This window comes from Hyperolius riggenbachi, chromosome 7 (assembly GCF_040937935.1).
Source record: "Hyperolius riggenbachi isolate aHypRig1 chromosome 7, aHypRig1.pri, whole genome shotgun sequence".
NCBI classification, from domain to species: domain Eukaryota; kingdom Metazoa; phylum Chordata; class Amphibia; order Anura; family Hyperoliidae; genus Hyperolius; species Hyperolius riggenbachi.
The window spans coordinates 300,037,146-300,054,792 of NC_090652.1; the positions used below are offsets into that span (position 1 = coordinate 300,037,146).

General features: G+C 48.6%; 1 protein-coding gene across 1 annotated transcript in view; it reads right to left on the reverse strand.

The window, feature by feature from the left end:
- Positions 1 to 17,647, reverse strand: part of LOC137525178 (probable hydrolase PNKD) — a 137,244-nt gene that overhangs the window by 11,088 nt on the left and 108,509 nt on the right. The window contains exons 5-7 of the mRNA XM_068246071.1: positions 13,757 to 13,849; positions 11,906 to 12,069; positions 7,376 to 7,462 (exon numbers count right to left, since the gene is read on the reverse strand). Coding sequence (XP_068102172.1) covers positions 7,376 to 7,462; positions 11,906 to 12,069; positions 13,757 to 13,849 — 344 coding nt within the window. The remainder of the gene's footprint in view (positions 1 to 7,375; positions 7,463 to 11,905; positions 12,070 to 13,756; positions 13,850 to 17,647) is intronic.

Genomic DNA, 17,647 nt, shown 5'->3' on the forward strand with positions numbered 1-17,647 from the left:
ACAGACACGTGGCCCGCCTCCACCCATCGCTCCAGCCACGGCCTCTACGGCGTGCTCCCAGGCAGGAACGTGCAGCTGCCACAGACACGGAGAGGTCCTCCATCATCCAGCTGCGGCCCCCTCAGTGCGCTCCGTAGGGCTGCCTACACCGAGCTGCGGCCACCTCCATCCAGCTGCGGCCCTCACAAGTGCTCCCGCACCACCGAGCTGCGGCCCTCAAAAAGTGCTCCCGCACCAACACCGAGGAGAGCCCAAAGCGAGCAGCGCACACGGGGAAGAAACAGCTGACATCAGCCAATCCACCGCTCAGTGCACCGTCTGCCTCCCACTTACCATCCTGACCCGAAGGCATACTTCCAGGACAGCTGATCTCCGGGTCTGTGTCCCCAAGCTCCAGGAGCCCCCGCCACATCAGCCCATCTGCGAGGTAAGCCCGCAAATAGACAACCTCTGCCCCCTCCGTCCCTCTGCCACTTTGCACCCTCCTGGCTGCTCCAGTCCGGCTGTGCTGCGGATACAACTGTACCCACAACCTATCTGCACTGCCTGCACCACAGCCCTGAGACGAACGATCAGTACTGCCTGTCTATCAAGTTGATCTTTGCACCCAGGCACTGTACATACATCACATTATATATTAACTCTCCAACTACCACTGCACCCTGGCGCTGCACTGAACTGTATACAGCTGTTGTGTTCTGTCTGCTCCCTCTACCACTACCACTGCCCTTCAGCTTGCCCACTACTAAGCCCACATCTGGCAAAGTCACTCAGGCCTGGTGCACTGCTTTTGATCAGCCTGAGCCACACTCACTGGATGGACTATCTGCTGCGCCTGCTCCCCTATCACCCTACCTGCTGCTATGCTAGTGAGCTTGCATCCGGCGGTCTGCCACGGTAGGGACTATCTGCTATCACAGCATGCTGGCCTGGTCCTGGTCAATAAGCACCACTGCCCCACTCCCCCCACACATAGCTGCTCCCCCTATGCCACCCCAGCGCAACATCTACTCCAGGGTGCAGCTCCTCCAGTGGGAAACATGCGGCACCCACCCGGGGGTGAGGCTGCTATACAACGAGGTATGGAACCATGCCCAACGAATCGCAGGTCTTGTCCATGCGTCCCCTACTCATCGAAGGAAGAGAGGCTGCCGGGCAGGCGCTCAAGTGAGACTCAAAAGGAAAGGGCTGAGGTCGGCGATCCCCTCAGTCCTCCTGGCAAACGTCCGCTCCCTCCCAAACAAGCTAGATGAACTCCGTCTTCTCAGCGACAAGAGGGAGCTCAGCAGCAACACCCCAATCCTCTGCTTCACAGAGACGTGGCTACGGGATGACATCCCAGACAATGCCCTTCAGCTCCCAAACTTCAGCTTAATACGAGCAGACCGCAGCACTGTCCTCTCTGGTAAAAAGAAGGGCGGAGGTATCTGTTTTTACATCTGCCAATCATGGTGCCTAAACACTTCGATACTAGCCAAGAGCTGCTCCCCCGAGCTAGAACTTCTGATAGTCAACTGCAGGCCGATATACTCGCCCAGGGAGTTCTCCTCCTTTGTCCTCGTAGGAGTGTACATCCCTCCAGATGCCGATGCCAGACACGCTCTGCGTGACTTGAGCGACACCATCACACAATGGGAGTCATCCTTTCCGGACTCGCTGTTCATCGTAATGGGGGACTTCAACAGAGCCAATCTCCGCCATGAGCTACCACGTTTTCACCAGCACGTGGCCTGCCCCACCAGGGGCCGGAACACCCTCGACCATTGTTATACAGTGCTGAAAGATGCCTACAAAGCCATACCACGGGCAGCACTGGGCTTCTCCGACCACTCTCTCGTCCACCTGATCCCCACCTACAGGAGGCGCCTGGAGTCAATGAAACCCATTCTCAAGTCTACCAAAGTGTGGTCGAGTGAAGCCAAACTCCAACTCCAGGCGTGTTTCGACTGCACTGACTGGAAGGCATTGGAAGCCCCAAACCTGGACGAATGGGCAGACAACATCTCTTCATATATCAGCTTTTGCGAGGACACCTGCATACCTACCAAGTCCTTCAAAATCTACCCTAACAATAAACCGTGGTTCTCCAACAAACTACGGCAACTGAGGAGAAGCAAGGAAGCAGCGCACAAGGCCGGAAATCAGGAAGACTATAGGACAGCAAGGAACAACCTGAAGCGAGAACTAAGAGCCGCCAAAAAGGAGTACGCGGAAAGGTTGAGACGCAACCTCCTTTCAAATGACCCACGAGCTGTCTGGAAAGGGCTCAAAGTTGTCACGAACTACAAGCCCTCCCCCCAGCAGGCAACGCCAAGTGCCAAGCTAGCAGAAGACCTAAGCAGATTCTACAGCAGGTTTGAAAACCAGGAGGCAGCAGCAGAGCCTGAGACAGCTACTGCCCACTCCACAGCCAAAGACTATGATGTCCCAGACCTGAACCCTCCACCACCAGCTGTGTGTGAAGCTGACGTCCTCCTCCACCTGTCAAAACTGAATGCGAGGAAAGCCTCTGGGCCTGATGGGGTGTCACCAGCCTGCCTGAAAACATGCTCACAGCAGCTAGCTCCCATCCTGACCCCCATCTTCAACAAATCCCTTCAGGAAGGCAAGGTCCCCGCGTGCTTCAAACAGTCCACTATCATTCCGGTCCCCAAGAAGCAGGGAAACTCCGAACTCAACAATTTCAGGCCGGTGGCCCTCACCTCCAACATCATGAAAACCTTTGAAAGAGCAGTTCTGTCCCACATTAAGCTCGACGCCACCCCCCTACTAGACCCATTCCAGTTTGCATATAGAGCAAACAGATCCACTGATGATGCTATCAACATCTGTTTAGAGCTTGTAAACGATCACTTGGACAAATCTAACACGTATGCCAGGATCCTTCTACTAGACTTTAGCTCGGCTTTTAACACCATCTGCCCCCGCATACTGCAGAGCAATCTGGAAGAGCTAAATGTCCATCCCACCCTTCGCCTGTGGATCACCGACTTCCTGACCAACAGGTCTCAAGTCGTGAAGCTAGGGGATGTCATCTCTCAACCAAGGGTAACAAACACGGGGGCCCCACAAGGCTGTGTCTTATCACCGATCCTATTCTCCCTCTACACAAACAACTGTAGATCCAGGGAAAACTCTGTCAAGGTCATCAAATTTGCGGATGACACCACCATCGTTGGCCTGGTGACCAACAACGACGAACAGGACTACCGCCGGGAGGTCGACAGAATATGCCAGTGGTGCAGAGATAACAGACTGGTCCTTAACACAGCCAAAACTGTTGAGGTGATAGTAGACTTCAGGAGGCATGCTCCTGCCCCCCCACCAATCCACATTGATGGCTTTGAAGCTGAGCGAGTGGCCAGCGTTCGCCTCCTGGGCACCACCATCTCAAATGACCTGACCTGGAAGGAAAACACCACCTTAACTCAGAGGAAAGCCCAGCAGAGGCTGTTCTTCCTCCGACAACTGAAGAAGTTCGGCATGGCCCAGGAATTGCTGATGAACTTCTACACTGCCACCATAGAGTCCGTCCTCTGCTCTTCGATCCTTGTATGGTACGCTGGATCGTCCAACAGGGATAGATACAAACTTCAGAGGATCATTAGATCGGCGGAAAGGATCATTGGGAGACCACTCCCCTCACTCGACTGCCTACATATCTCCAGGCTACGCTCCATAGCACTGAAGATTGCCGGTGACCCCTCACACCCTGGTCACCGCTTTTTCATCCGTCTACCGTCAGGCCGCAGGTACCGAGCCATCTACGCAAAAACTTCGAGGCACAGTAACTCCTTTTTCCCCTCTGCTGTCAACCTCCTGAACTCACTTGACTGAACTAGCGAACATAACTCTATGCTGAATCTGGACACTGACACTGATCACTTTACTGTATTCTATTGCCCATTTTGCACCCCTGTTTTTGTATATAGTATGGACTGTTCTGCACTTTTTGTCTCTGCATGTTTGTCTTTTTGTACTTCCTGTGTTTACTTTGAGCAAGTGTAAGGTGCCAAACCCAATTCCGGGCATGACCCAGTCGTGCTTGGCGAATAAATTTGATTCTGATTCTGATTCTGATCAGGCTGCGCCTGAAATGACTACCAACAGAGGCGTGCAGAGACCCCTAATTATGCATTTTTTGGAATTTCAGATTTATGCTTTGTGGAAAACGCACATGTTTATAGTGCTCCCACTTAGGCCCCTCCCCCACTTGCGTGCATCAGGAAACGCAAGTGCCGTCACAACGCACAGCACTTGCATTTCTATGCAATTCTTTCAGATGCGGTTGTGATTTTCATTTATTCTAATGAATAAAAATTGCAGTGATAGAAGAGTGGGGTGAAGGCGTCCAAAATATATGGATGTTAAAACTAAAAAAATGTGTAAACAAGTAGTAATTGCTTCCCTCTCCAGAAGATACAAGCACCAGTTCAACTGGAAAAATATTTATGCTAAAAATTGACAACCCGTTTCGGGTGACATGACCCGTTTCCTCAGGTCAATACAGAAAATACCTTAGCAGCACAAGGAGTAGAGTGTAGCGGGAACAGAAAATTCCCAGCAGACTTCCCCCACTGAAAAGGCAACCCTCCTTTGTGGGTATATAATGATATATACTTTCTTTCCCCTATACCCAACGACACTGCATGATTGGGCTCCTGGTCTCCGTTTCTCGTTAAGGTGCTCTTGGGTCCCTACAAGAACCACCGATCCCCATCTACAAACATCCTAATGGCGTTTGCTTATTTTTGTCAGTAAACATGCGCTGCGATTACGCAGCAAAATGTGCATGCATGGGGAAATCAGAACAACCTATGAACTTCTGATTGCATTACTGAAATAGTGTCCGAAACCACAAATGTGTGAAAGGGGCCTTGCTGTGTGTATTGTGGGGCAAATGGAAACAGAATTCAAAAGCATGGCCTTTTTTCTTAAACTGCAAATGCAATTCACAGTGGAAACAAGTCCTCAGGCCCTGTACCCACAAGGAGCATTTCTGTGCACTTTTTTAAAAAGCATGTTTCACCACTGCAATTCTTTTATAGCATTCCCACCAAAGCATTGCAATGCTGTTTTTCACAAGCATAATGCTGTATATATCTGTACGCCTTAGAGGGAACCCGAGGTGAAAGGGATATGGAGGCTGACATTTTTTATTTCTTTTTAAACAATACCGGTTACCCGGCTGTCCTGCTGATACGTTTAGCCACAGACCCTCAACAAGAATGCAGATCAGGTCAGACTGGATTAGCTTCATGCTTGTTTAAAGGTTCCAAGTGGCGCTTCCTGCTCAGCTATTTTTAGTGTTAGTCACTATTATTTGGCCTGATGAAGAGGGCTCAGGCTCACGAAACGCATTGTCAATGCATAATAAATTGCATTTCTATATGAAGTGGTCTTTGAGGTAAGCCACCTCCTTTTTCTACTTTTATCCGTCTTTATTTTTAATCTAATTTTATATACCTCTGGCTAGGTGCCTCTATCCCCAGGGTTTTGACACTACAGGTACCAGAAGATCAGCAGGGCAGCCAGGCAACTGGTATTGTTTAAAAGGAAATAAAAATGGCAGCTTCCATATACCCCTCACCTCAGGTTCCCTTTAAATGCAGGCAATTAATGATACTTCTATAGCATTAAAAATCACTGGCTGTGGTCGGTTTTTATAAACCTGTACCAAACGTGACTGGATGTATTAGAATCCAACTCAGATTAAAAAATTTAATTGTGAATAGCCTGGCATTTAGTGATCATTAATTGGAGGTTTTCGCTGCCAGAAGAGACATCTGCCCGCTACAGCTGACGTGAGCAGAAGACGAACGCGGCTCATCCTCAAACGCCAAACAAACGTAGAAAAAAATAACAGTTAGGCGCAATTTGTGATCACGCCAAGGAAGAGGAATGGAAACAGCTCATTCAATGTATATCTAGTGAGGGAAGTGCAAGTGAGTGTGGCTAATCTTTGCATCCCATATAAGTGTCTCCTCCCATGCAGCATGGTCAGTAACAACGTCACAAGTTCATCCATCATGTAACCAAACTCTGGATATCTGATAGAGGGAGTAGTGGGGTTGAGGGCTGTGGAGTCGGAGTAATTTTGGATACCTGGAGTCGGTTTCAATAAACGGAGGAGTCGGATGATTTTTGGACCAACTCCACAGCCCTGCTATTATGTAGCCCAACGGTGCTTGCCACCTGTGGGTTTTAAGGCCCACAGCGGCTAATAAAGATCTGGCATGACGATCGCATTGTTTTCATGGCTCCGTCAATTACTCCCTCTGCATAGCAACATGTGTCAGCAGAGGCTGATGATGCGCATGTACAGCATCGTGGCTGCCCTGTTGCTTGGCAGGGATCGGTATTCGATCCCCTGGATGACAGAGCTAGGCTACCCTTGAGGACATGTAGCTTTAGGCATAGGTGGTTGGGAGTGTTAGTGTGTAATGGTTAGGTGTAGGTCAGTGCTGTCCAACTTCATCGTCAGGGGGTCCTGGCTTTGAGGGGCGGAGCCAAGCGCAAAAAACGAGGTGGGCCTGCTAGAGGAGGGGGACTGACTCAAAGAATAGTTTGGATCAGGTTTGTGTGTGTGTGTGTGTGTGTGTGTGTAAAGGCTGGGTGTTTCTTTAACAGGTTCACAGCATCAGAGCTTTGTTTTTCACACCCAAACCTAATTTTTAGCTGCTTAGAAGCTAAGCTCCACCCCATCAAAGAAAACTGCCTGGGCATTTTTCCCCTGATGCTGTGCAAAGCATGATGGGATTTCTGATGCTGTTGTTCTCATTGCCTAGCTACTGGGAGGGTCGATCAGGACACAGGACAGTTGTGTCTCATGCTCCCTGTCACTTCCTTTCAAACAAAAAGATGGCTGCCCTCATGAAATCACAAACATTTGTCTGTTCTTTTAAAACAGGGTGGGCAAGAGGTTATATTACCTATCTATTTTAATTAGCATAACTAAAGTAACTTAATGACAGTATGTTTGTTTAGGCTGAAGTTCCCCTTTAAGCATAGGTAGGGTAGCTGTAAGAGATAGGTTAGGGAAGGCAATACCTGTAGTAGAATAACAGTAAAATCATCATAACAATATTATAAATCGGCATGATCCTGAGCCCACGTTAATATATCGTTCGATTAAAAAGTAGCATTGTGTGTCCCATCTCTGCATGGCAATAATCTCACCACTAGATGGTGCTAAATAACAAGTTAGCGGTCAGACTGGATTTGAAGACAGAACACAAAGATCTCACTGATTGGAGATGGAGAATGTCACAGTGGCTTTACTGTCCTTCCCCATCAATAACCCCCTCAGTGCTGCTCTGTCACAAGAGGGACAGGCGGGGTGCAGGAATTCCTGGCATCCCTTATGACCACTTACCAGGCCAGAGGAGAGTGCTGTCATTGAGCGAGGCCACAGTGTCCAGCGAGCTCAGCATGGTCTCCGCAGACCCCTCGAACATCCTCCCTGCGGAGAGAGACAATCGCATGAGAAAACCGCCAACCACAAACATACTGACCAATCAGAGAGAGGCCACAAACAGCCGCATAGCTCCAGAATCACAGACGGAGCTAACACGCCGGTTCTCTCATGAAGCAAGGTGAAACATTAGCATCAGGCGCAGAGATTACAGGGGCCGCATGTTTGTACTGAGGAGGAATGGAGTGGCTGAAGGTAGGCAGTTTGTCACAGACTCACAGCCAGCCAGTGTGCCATTGTAATGCAGCATGTCACATGAGAACATTAAATGAAACAGATTAAATTGTCGGATGCAGTGTGATCATTCCAAATTGGGGGCAGCGAGGGGCGGCGCACAGCATCGGCACAGCTCTACCTGCATGGCCAGACTTGAGCCAAGGCCGCAAAGGCCATGGCCTAGGGCATCAGGAAGCAAGGGGCAGGCAGGGAGCTGGCACACTAAGGCGGTAAGAATTGCCATAAATGTAAACCGCTGCAGTCACAAACCCACAGGGGTGAGCAGTGGAGCACCGGTCCCCCCCATCCTGTGCTATGCTCCCCCCAAACACAGCACACAATGATGTCCAAGTCCGGCCCTGTCTGCCTGTGCCGCAGTGTGGTATCTCATTCAGGTATATCAGATATCGTGTGGTTATAGAGAATGGCAGTTGACGACGACCTGCAGGCTGACTGTGGCTAAAACAAAATGAACAAATCACATGGCCAACGCCCATCATTTTTTTGATCTCTCTTCTATCTTCTAATGTCTCACTTTGCAATGTATTGATTTTTTCCCCCCTTTTCACTAAAGTTCCTCTTTAAAAGGGCGCAGATTCCACACCAGCAAAATGGAATATGAGCTGCATGGCAGTTTTGAAAAAGTCTTTGCTGGTCACATGCTTGTTCCAGGGTGAACGAGACTCGACTGAAGCAGAGAGAAGCGTGATTGGCAGGCAATGTTTTTTGTTTTAAAAAAAGGGAACACAGAAGGTATTCTTTGTATTTCTCTCACTGCAGGTTCCCTTTAACATTCTGAAAGAGTGGCTCCTTGTCAAGAGGCACCGGAGAATAGAAATAGCATTTTTTCGATACTCTTTTTATCCGTGTGACAATAAAAGGGTCATCTCTCCACAGGCGGGCTCAGCTGCCTCCATGGTAACAGCGGGGAAATGCAGAACCTATAAAATCCTCCGCTGCTCTCTCCTCATAGATCAGAGTCATGGCTTTTATTAAACTGCCCTGCGGGTGTCACCTGACGCACAGGATGTGTCAAACATGTCACTGAGACACAAGGAGGGGTGGGCACAATAATCTCTCCTCACAGGAATGATGGGAGAGGGATTCTGGGAGGCGGATGAGGGGCGCTCAGGAGAGACGCAGGAGGGGGGAATGTTTTATTGCAGCGCTCCAGGCGATGAAGTTAGAACACCAATTATACCCAATGGAGCAGCCTGGAAGTTTCTGTGATTTTTTTGCAGTGAGGAGAATTAGGTTTTTTTAACACTTCAATAAGTAGATTTTGGTTTTGGATCTAGTCTTGTTAGAATAGCATCCTTTTTAAACGGTCTGCTCTGCCAGCTGGGAAGAAAGATAAGGAATAAGACCAAGACTGATGGACAGATCTCCTGCGGTAGTCGCTCTGCTGTACTAGCGTGGTCTCCTTCAGGCTGAAAAGGATAACCTGACTGTAGATTATCTTTCCAGTGTGTGATAAAGCCCTAGTCGGGGGCATTTATATCCCCGACTCGTTCGGGGAGGTTGTAGACCAGGTTTGGGAATCTGGTTGTGGTAAACGTGGGTGGGGGTTTCGCTGCCCAGACTTGCCACATGGTGAGCTTTGGGGGGTTTCCAAACTCTGGTGAGAAGCAGATCAAAAGATTTTATAGAAAAACGTAAAAACTATCCGGGGCGTCCGACCTTAGACGCAAAATAGCATACATGCTGCATCACAGAAAATCACATAGGGATAATATAAAGTGCAAATAGAGTACCAACAAATCAGCATATCAGTCAGGAATATGGGATAAAGTACAGATAGCACAGTGGAGGTAGAGAGGAACAGGGGGGCACTGGAGGCAGAGGGAAACACTGGAGGCAGAGGGAAACACTGGAGGCACAGGGGGACACTGGAGGCACAGGGGGACACGGGAGAGACAGGATGGCACAGGGGGAGAGGGACACTGGAGACAAAGGATGGCACAGGGGGAGAGGGACACTGGAGACACAGGATGGCACAGGGGGAGAGGGACACTGGAGACACAGGATGGCACAGGGGGAGAGGGACACTGGAGACACAGGATGGCACAGGGGGAGAGGGACACTGGAGACACAGGATGGCACAGGGGGAGAGGGACACTGGAGACACAGGATGGCACAGGGGGAGAGGGACACTGGAGACACAGGATGGCACAGGGGGAGAGGGACACTGGAGACAAAGGATGGCACAGGGGGAGAGGGACACTGGAGGTACAGGATGGCATAGTGGGATACTGGAGGCACAGATGGATAGAGAGGCATACTGGAGGGAAAGGGTTCTGACTTGCATACACGAGTCAATAATCTATCTTGTTCGTTAGCCAGGGGGCTACCTGTATATACTTTTGTCTGCCAACAATGACTGTATACATGCACTGACTTTGCCATGATCAGTTTTGGTCAGAGTCAGGCTTTAAAGTGAACCTAAAGCTGGTTAAAAAAAAAAGGAGATTAACTCACCTGGGGCTTCCCTCAGCCCCCTGCAGCCAATCGGTGCCCTCGCAGCTCCGCTCCGATGCTTCTGGACCCGCCGGCGAACACTTCCGGTTTTGCCGTCACCGGCCGACAGGCATGGGAACACGAGTGATTGTTCGAGTGATTGTTCGCGTTCCCAGCCTGTATATCGCCCCCTATGCTGCTATTGCGGCCAGGAGGCCGAAATAGCAGCATAGGGGGCGATATACAGGCTGGGAACGTGAACAATCACTCGCGTTCCCATGCCTGTCGGCCGGTGACGGCGAAACCGGAAGTGTTCGCCGGCGGGTCCAGAAGCATCGGAGCGGAGCTGCGAGGGCACCGATTGGCTGCAGGGGGCTGAGGGAAGCCCCAGGTGAGTTAATCTCATTTTTTTTTTAACCGGCTTTAGGTTCACTTTAAGAATACCCAGTAAGCCTTTCTCTTGCCTATTCTCAGCTCTGCTGCAATCACCACATTGCGGTTACCAGCCAGCGATGGTTGGGATTCAGCCAATGGCTGTCCGGCACTGTTGGGTAAGAGGGCTTCGGAATAAAGCAACAAGCCTGGAGGTTTTCCAAAGAGCGGCGCACAGGAAATCAGAGCCGTACAGAGGGGGGATGACAGGGTTTATGTAATCAGCGCATCGCTAATGAGGAACATTCGTTATTTCTGACATTTTCTGCTGCCGACAACCACAAGTCATTCAATGCCAGCAGCCCCCTCTCTTAAAGAGGCCCTGTAATGACATACAGCAGAATGCGGCCAATTATTCAGGACACCCACTTTTACTGCCATTTTCCTGGATTCAGCATCAGAAACACTTCCTATATCTATGTATTGCTGCATATATTGGTATGTAGCCCCGCCCTCCCAGTGATATCACAGCTTAGGCTGTTTAGCTATTTTTATGCTGAAATCGATCAGAAATCGGTTTGTGGTGTATGGGCAGGCAACAGACCCGTCTGATCAGATTCGATCAGAGAGAGATCAGGCTTCATGGTTGACGTTGAAGTACATTGTCTGATTTTGGCCACCTTTAAGGTGCCCTTCGACCTAAAGATTATGGGCAGATTCGACAAAGACAAATTTATCTCTTAATCGAATCTTATTAGAGATAAATTTGTCTCTTGTCAATTCTGCCCATACACTACAGGCCGATTCCCGTCCGATTTCAGCATGGAATCGCCTGAGCATTTATACGTTACCTGTCCTGTTGCAGCCTCTGCGCGGTGCCCTGTAACCTCCAGGCGGCTATCCGTACACTCTACTGGTGCATAGCGTCTGACGTCGGATGCTATGCACCAGTAGAGTGTATGGAGAGCCGCCCGGAGGTTATGGGACATCGCACGGAGGCTGCAACAGGACAGGTAACGTATAAATGCACACTGGGGGGCACATTTATATATTGCGGCGGGGGTTTCGTCGTCTCGTCGCTCGGAAACCGCCGCCGTACTGCCGCACACCCGACCAACTAACTTCGGCCCGACATCTTGCAGCATGCACGATAGACAAAGCGACAAATTTCTGTCCCGAAATTGGTCGCTTTGTCGGTTTGGCACGCACACAGCGCGGCAACGATTATCCAATTTTATTATAAATCGAATTGGATGGTCGATCAGCCGCCAAGTCGCTTTTTCTTTACACCTTTAGTGTATTAATGTTGATCCCATAGTTACCTCAAGCAATTCAAATACTCTCGGTAATGTTTAAAATCATCAAGCCAAGAATTTGCAGACTTACCGCAGCCAGACAGGAAGAGGAGGTCCCCAGAAAACAGGCAGTCAGGTCCATCGCCAGACTTCCCATCCAGTACGTAAATCATGTGACCGACCGTGTGACCAGGAGTGAAGTAGGCTTGGAACTGCAGTCTCCCTACGGTGATCTGGTTCCTGTCAGTCAGAGGGCTGGAGGAGGAGGAGGGGGATCCATTACATTCACATACATAGAAGGAAAGGAGATCTCTGAAAGAGAGTCTGAAGCCATAAAAACACCTCTTTTTACCGGCCAGTTTTCTTAAAGAGAACCAGAGAGGAGGACAGAAAAGACTTTATACATACCTGGGGCTTCCTCCAGCCCCATACACACGGATCACTCCCACGCTGCCGTCCTCAGCTGCTTGGATGCGCCGGTACCGGGTCCCATCATTGCCGCCAGTCGGCCAGTCGGCGGGCGGACGCGGCCAATTGTCCGCATCATAGGGGCTCCCTCCATACACTTACGCTTGCCGCTGTGTACTGCGCAGCCGCAATGCGTAAGGGTATGGAGGGAACCCCTGTGATGCGGACAATTGGCCGCGTCCGCCGGAAGTGACAGGCCCGGTACCGGCGGATCCAGGAAGAGGAGGATGGCGGCGTGGGAGCGATCCGGGCTTATGGGGCTGGAAGAAGCCCCAGGTATGTATAAAATCTTTTCCTTTTTTCACCCCCCATTCCTCTCTGGTTCCCTTTAAGCAATAAGATCATAGCTGATACGCTGCATCACTGCAGCAGGAGATATTTATAACCCCAAAATCCAGAGGCAAAATTCCAAGACTTTCCAGGTCGTGGATTTTGCTGCCCGGGGAGGCAGAGCTTAGCGCTGTAGCTCTGCCGCTGCTCGCGTCAATCTCCCCCCTCTCAGTGAAAGAAGACAGAGGGGCGGGGAGAGGCGGAGATTGACTCAAGCAGAGGCCGAGCTACTGCGCAATGCTCTGCCTCTACCCGGAAGGAGCCCCGAATTTTGCCCTGGGGATTTCGGGGTTTTAAAAAAATCATTCTGCCGCAGGAATGCGGTGTTTCAGCTATGGTCTTATTGCTCAAGATAAATGGCCAGTAAAAAAAATAAAAAGTTTTTTTGGCTTCAGACTTTAAAATGTGTTCAAAATGATTCCTCCTCATTGATTTATCCAAACTATTGCAAACTACCAGTTGTGCAAGTTTGTTTTATTGAACTTTAAAGGCGAGCTTTGTTCCAGAACTCGAATCGGATATAAGTCGACCTCATGTATAAGCCACAAAATTTGACCCCCTTAAGCTTGAAAATTTTAAAGACTCAAGTACGAGTCGGCCCAACAAAGTTAAAGTGTACCTGGGACGAACTACGTCTCAGGTTTTATACTTACCTGGGGCTACCGCCAATCCCCTTGAGGCTGCTCGGTCACTCACCGCCTCCTCCGGCCGCTCCAGTCCTCTTCTAGACAGCTTGGTACTTTGGCCGAGTCACCCATGCGCATGTCTGTGTACAGGTGCAAAATGCTCCTGGGCATGGGAGCTCGATGGGGGAGCATGCGCAGCTGGGCCACGCATGTGCAATGAAGCATGACTCGGCCAGAATACCGGGTCATCCAACAGGGGACAGAGGCGGCCCAGGGACACTGAGCAACAGAGTGGTCCCCAAGGGTGCTGGATGAAGCAAAGTCAAGATCTCTACAGTAATACTAATCTAGCAAGTGAACACCAGAACCCCAGACCAAGGATTGTCATATTTATATTATGACAACATGCATCCCTACTTCAAGAACTTTCCACAAATCACAACAAAGTACAGTATTCTTTCAACTACTAAAACGGATCAGTCTATCAATCTTCCCTCAGTAGCAAAAAATGTACATACTGCGTCAGTTCTGGAATGTCGTCACAGGCGCTCCCGTACACCCGACATGACTTGTAGCGCCTCTTCAAAGCCTTGTTGCCACCACTGTGGTCCCTGTCGAGACAGCAAAGGATTATGGGTAAAGTCATCTGACAGCTTTAACACTGTCCATATGGGCAGATAAACGTTGATGCTGATAAATGTGAGGCCATGCACCTGGGACAGGACGTACCAGTGGCATAGCACCATGTAAGCTAAATGTAAGCAATCATACACAATGTCAAGAAACAGCAGCTAAAGCAAATAAAGTTCTGGGAGGCATAAAATGGGAAATGCTAGTATACTACTCCTGTATAAATCTCCACATTTCAGGAAAAACACCAAAGTTACCCAAATAAAAATCAGGGGGTTGGCTGGTCTCACCAAGCAAGGAAGAGCAGATAAACTGGGTTTATTTAGCATGGAGAAAAATAGAATGACAGAACCTGGCCACTAAGAAGCAACACACAAGGAATATTAGGAACTGGTTGTCAAACGACATGAAAGTAGTAAGATTCTGTGTTGCCTGCCGCCCCCTGCTGGACCCCCTGCAGGTCTCCCAATCTATGTCCTTCCCTGGCTTTTGTATGAAAAGTGCACTGTTGTTCAAAGAGCTAACGTTTCTCAGCGCTGTACAAAGCATTGTGAAGTTCACAGAGGATCTTCAGTCACAGGAATAGGACAATGCTGCCTTCCTGTGCAGACCGGCTGAACTATAATGACCTATTCAATGTTGCCTTCATTTCATCCTGAAATTCTGATGTACGGATTGCTGAGATAGCCTCCTCTGTTCCTCCTGCCTGACCCAGATTTCTGTCTCTGTAATCAAAGTGGACCTGAACTCTTGCACAGGGCAGAAGGAAAACAGAGAAATGCACCCTGTGTGTATTTAGAGAGTTTAGCCTTCCTAATTCCCCCCAATCTGTGACTAATCACAACTGTAATTTGATCTATCAGTTCAGCAATCTCCTCTGCCATGGCTCAGCAGCTAATTTGAAAGCACAGGATGAAAACCTTATATCTGCTTATGTGAAAGCAGGAAGTAGGTACACTGCAGAAATACACACTGCAGGATTTGTATCAGTTGTAACAAAGAAATATTTTTCTTTAAAGGTTATTGCTTATCTTTTAGAGCAGAGACGAAGTTCTGAATTCAGGTCCGCTTTAAAGGTAACCGGAAGTGAGGAGGATATGAAGGTTGACACGTATTTCATTTTATACAATACTCGTTGCCTGGCTGTCCTGCTGTGCCTCTGCCCTCCATACTTTTAGCCACAGACCCTGAACAAGCATGCAGCTCAGGTGCTCTGATTGAAGTGCGACTGGATTAGGCTTGTTTCGGGTGTGCGATTCAGATATTACTGCAGCCAAAGAGCAGGGCTGTGGAGTCGGTACAAAAATCATCCGTCTCCAACTCAGACTCCTCATTTTTGAAACCTCCAACTCCGACTCCAGGTACCCAAAACAGCTCTGACCAGACTCCTAAACTGACTCCTAGTCTAATACTTGCCAGGGCTGTGGATTTGGTACAAAAATCATGCGAGGACTCCAGGTACCCAAAATTGCTCCGCCTCCACAGCCCTGGCAAAGAGATCAGCAGAACTGCCAGGTAACGAGTATCGTTTAAAGTGTAACTGTCGGGCATAAAATCAATTCTCTATTTTTATCTGGTAAACAAGTAATAAGGATGCCAATCAGGCAATCCAAAAGTTAAAATCTCTATTACTTTTCTTGTTTATAAATGATCATTCCCCAGTTTACCTGACTCTTATTTGGTACGTTGCCACAAAAAGGAAGTTGCAGGGCATGCTGGGTTGTCTTTTTTGCTTCTTTATTTCCCCTCAGACTTAACTAAATGTGCAGAAGCAAAAAATGACAACCCAGCATGCCCTGCAACTTCCTTTTTGCGGCAACGTACCAAATAAGAGTCAGGTAAACTGGGGAATGATCATTTATAAACAAGAAAAGTAATAGAGATTTTAACTTTTGGATTGCCTGGTTAGCATCCATATTACTTGTTTACCAGATAAAAATAAAGAATTGATTTTTGATTTTATGCCCGACAGTTACACTTTAAAAGGAAATAAATATGGCCACCTCCAAATCCGCCTCACAGCAGGACCCGAATAATAACATCAACAAAAATTTAATAGGGCCATGACTTGATTACTAGCCTTTCAGTCTTCAGAGCTAAATCAATGATGAACTAGAGGAGGTGGATAGGCAGAGGAGCTGCAGTCTATCATGGCGGTTTATAGGGCTGCCGACATTAGCGCAGTCACAGTTTATAGGCCCTTCGAGGTGTGCAGATGTCTGAATGTCCCCACATTCTGCCCACATAAGCACTTTAAATCCATCACGCCAGTGACAGGCTCACTTTAAATGCCACTCTTCCCGGGAAAGTGACGTTCGTTCCCGCAGCTCCCGCTGAGCTCAGTGACGGCAAATCGAGCAGAACGCCGGAACTTTCCGGATCCCGCGCTCGCCACTTTGCGGCAGCCATTAAAACAGCTGCAACAATAATGATTAGAGAGCGGAGAGGAGCCCAGTAATGGATTATAACACCGCAGGAGACGCGCGTGTTTACATCTGGCATTAATCACGGGAGACGTCTGACTGACGTGGGGTCGGAGTAACTACTTAATACCGGCGCAGGCAACGCAAAGACAATGGAAATAAAAATAAACTTGGAAGCACTCGGATGGTGAAGGGAATATTGGAGCTGCTGTCACTGACTTGTTATAGGCTTCCCCTACTGCCTGCGTGTGTTAAATAGCTACTCTACAGCTAAGTCCGAAGTTTAGTCAAAATGCATCTCTGGTGTACAAAACAAACAAAAAAAAAACAGCTACACATAGTTAAAGTGTAACTGTCGGGCATAAAATCAAAAATCTATTCTTTTTATCTGGTAAACAAGTAATAAGGATGCTAACCAGGCAATCAAAAAGTTAAAATCTCTATTACTTTTCTTGTTTATAAATTATCATTCCCAATTTTACCTGACTCTTTATTTGGTGCGTTGCCGTTGCACAAAGGAAGTTGCAGGGCATGCTGGGTTGTCTTTTTTTGCTTCTTTATTTCCCCACAGACTTAACTAATGTACAGAAGCAAAAAAGGACAACCCAGCATGCCCTGCAACTTCCTTTTTGTGTACCAAATTTTGTGTGTACCAAATAAGTGTGAGGTAAACTGGGGAATGATCATTTATCAACAAGAAAAGTAATAGAGATTCTAACTTTTGCATTGCCTGGTTAGCATCCTTATTACTTGTTTACCAGATAAAAATAAAGAATTGATTTTCGATTTTATACCCGACAGTTACACTTTAACCAGTTCAGGACCGTAGGCTTACACCCCCCTAGTGACCAGGCTATATTTTACAATTCCGGTCACTGCAGTGTTAAGGGCTCGCTGCAGGGCCGCACAACTCAGCACACAAGTGATTCCCCTCCCTTTTCTGCCGTAGATCGCAGTGCTGTACCATGTAAATAAACGGCGGTTTTGCCGTCTAACAGTCTCCTAGCTGCGATTGCCGCTGGGAGACTGATGATGGAGTGGATCTCCTTCATGCAAGCGGATATGCACACATCGGCGCACGCAATCTCCTGCAAAACCCCGCCCAGGGACTTCGTGCCAATTGGCGTTGAGCGGTCCTGGGGCTGCTGCTGCGTTCACGCCAACTGGCGTAGAGCTGTCGGCCAAGGGTTAAAGTGCACCCGAGGTGAATTGCGTAGGACACACTGGCCCACATGCAATTCACTTTTTCTCCTGAGTTTTCTCCTAGGTGAGATTTTTAAACTTGTCAAGAAAATGCCTTTTAAGCCAATAGAAAGCAAGAAAACACTCAAAATAATTTTGATAGTACATTTTCAC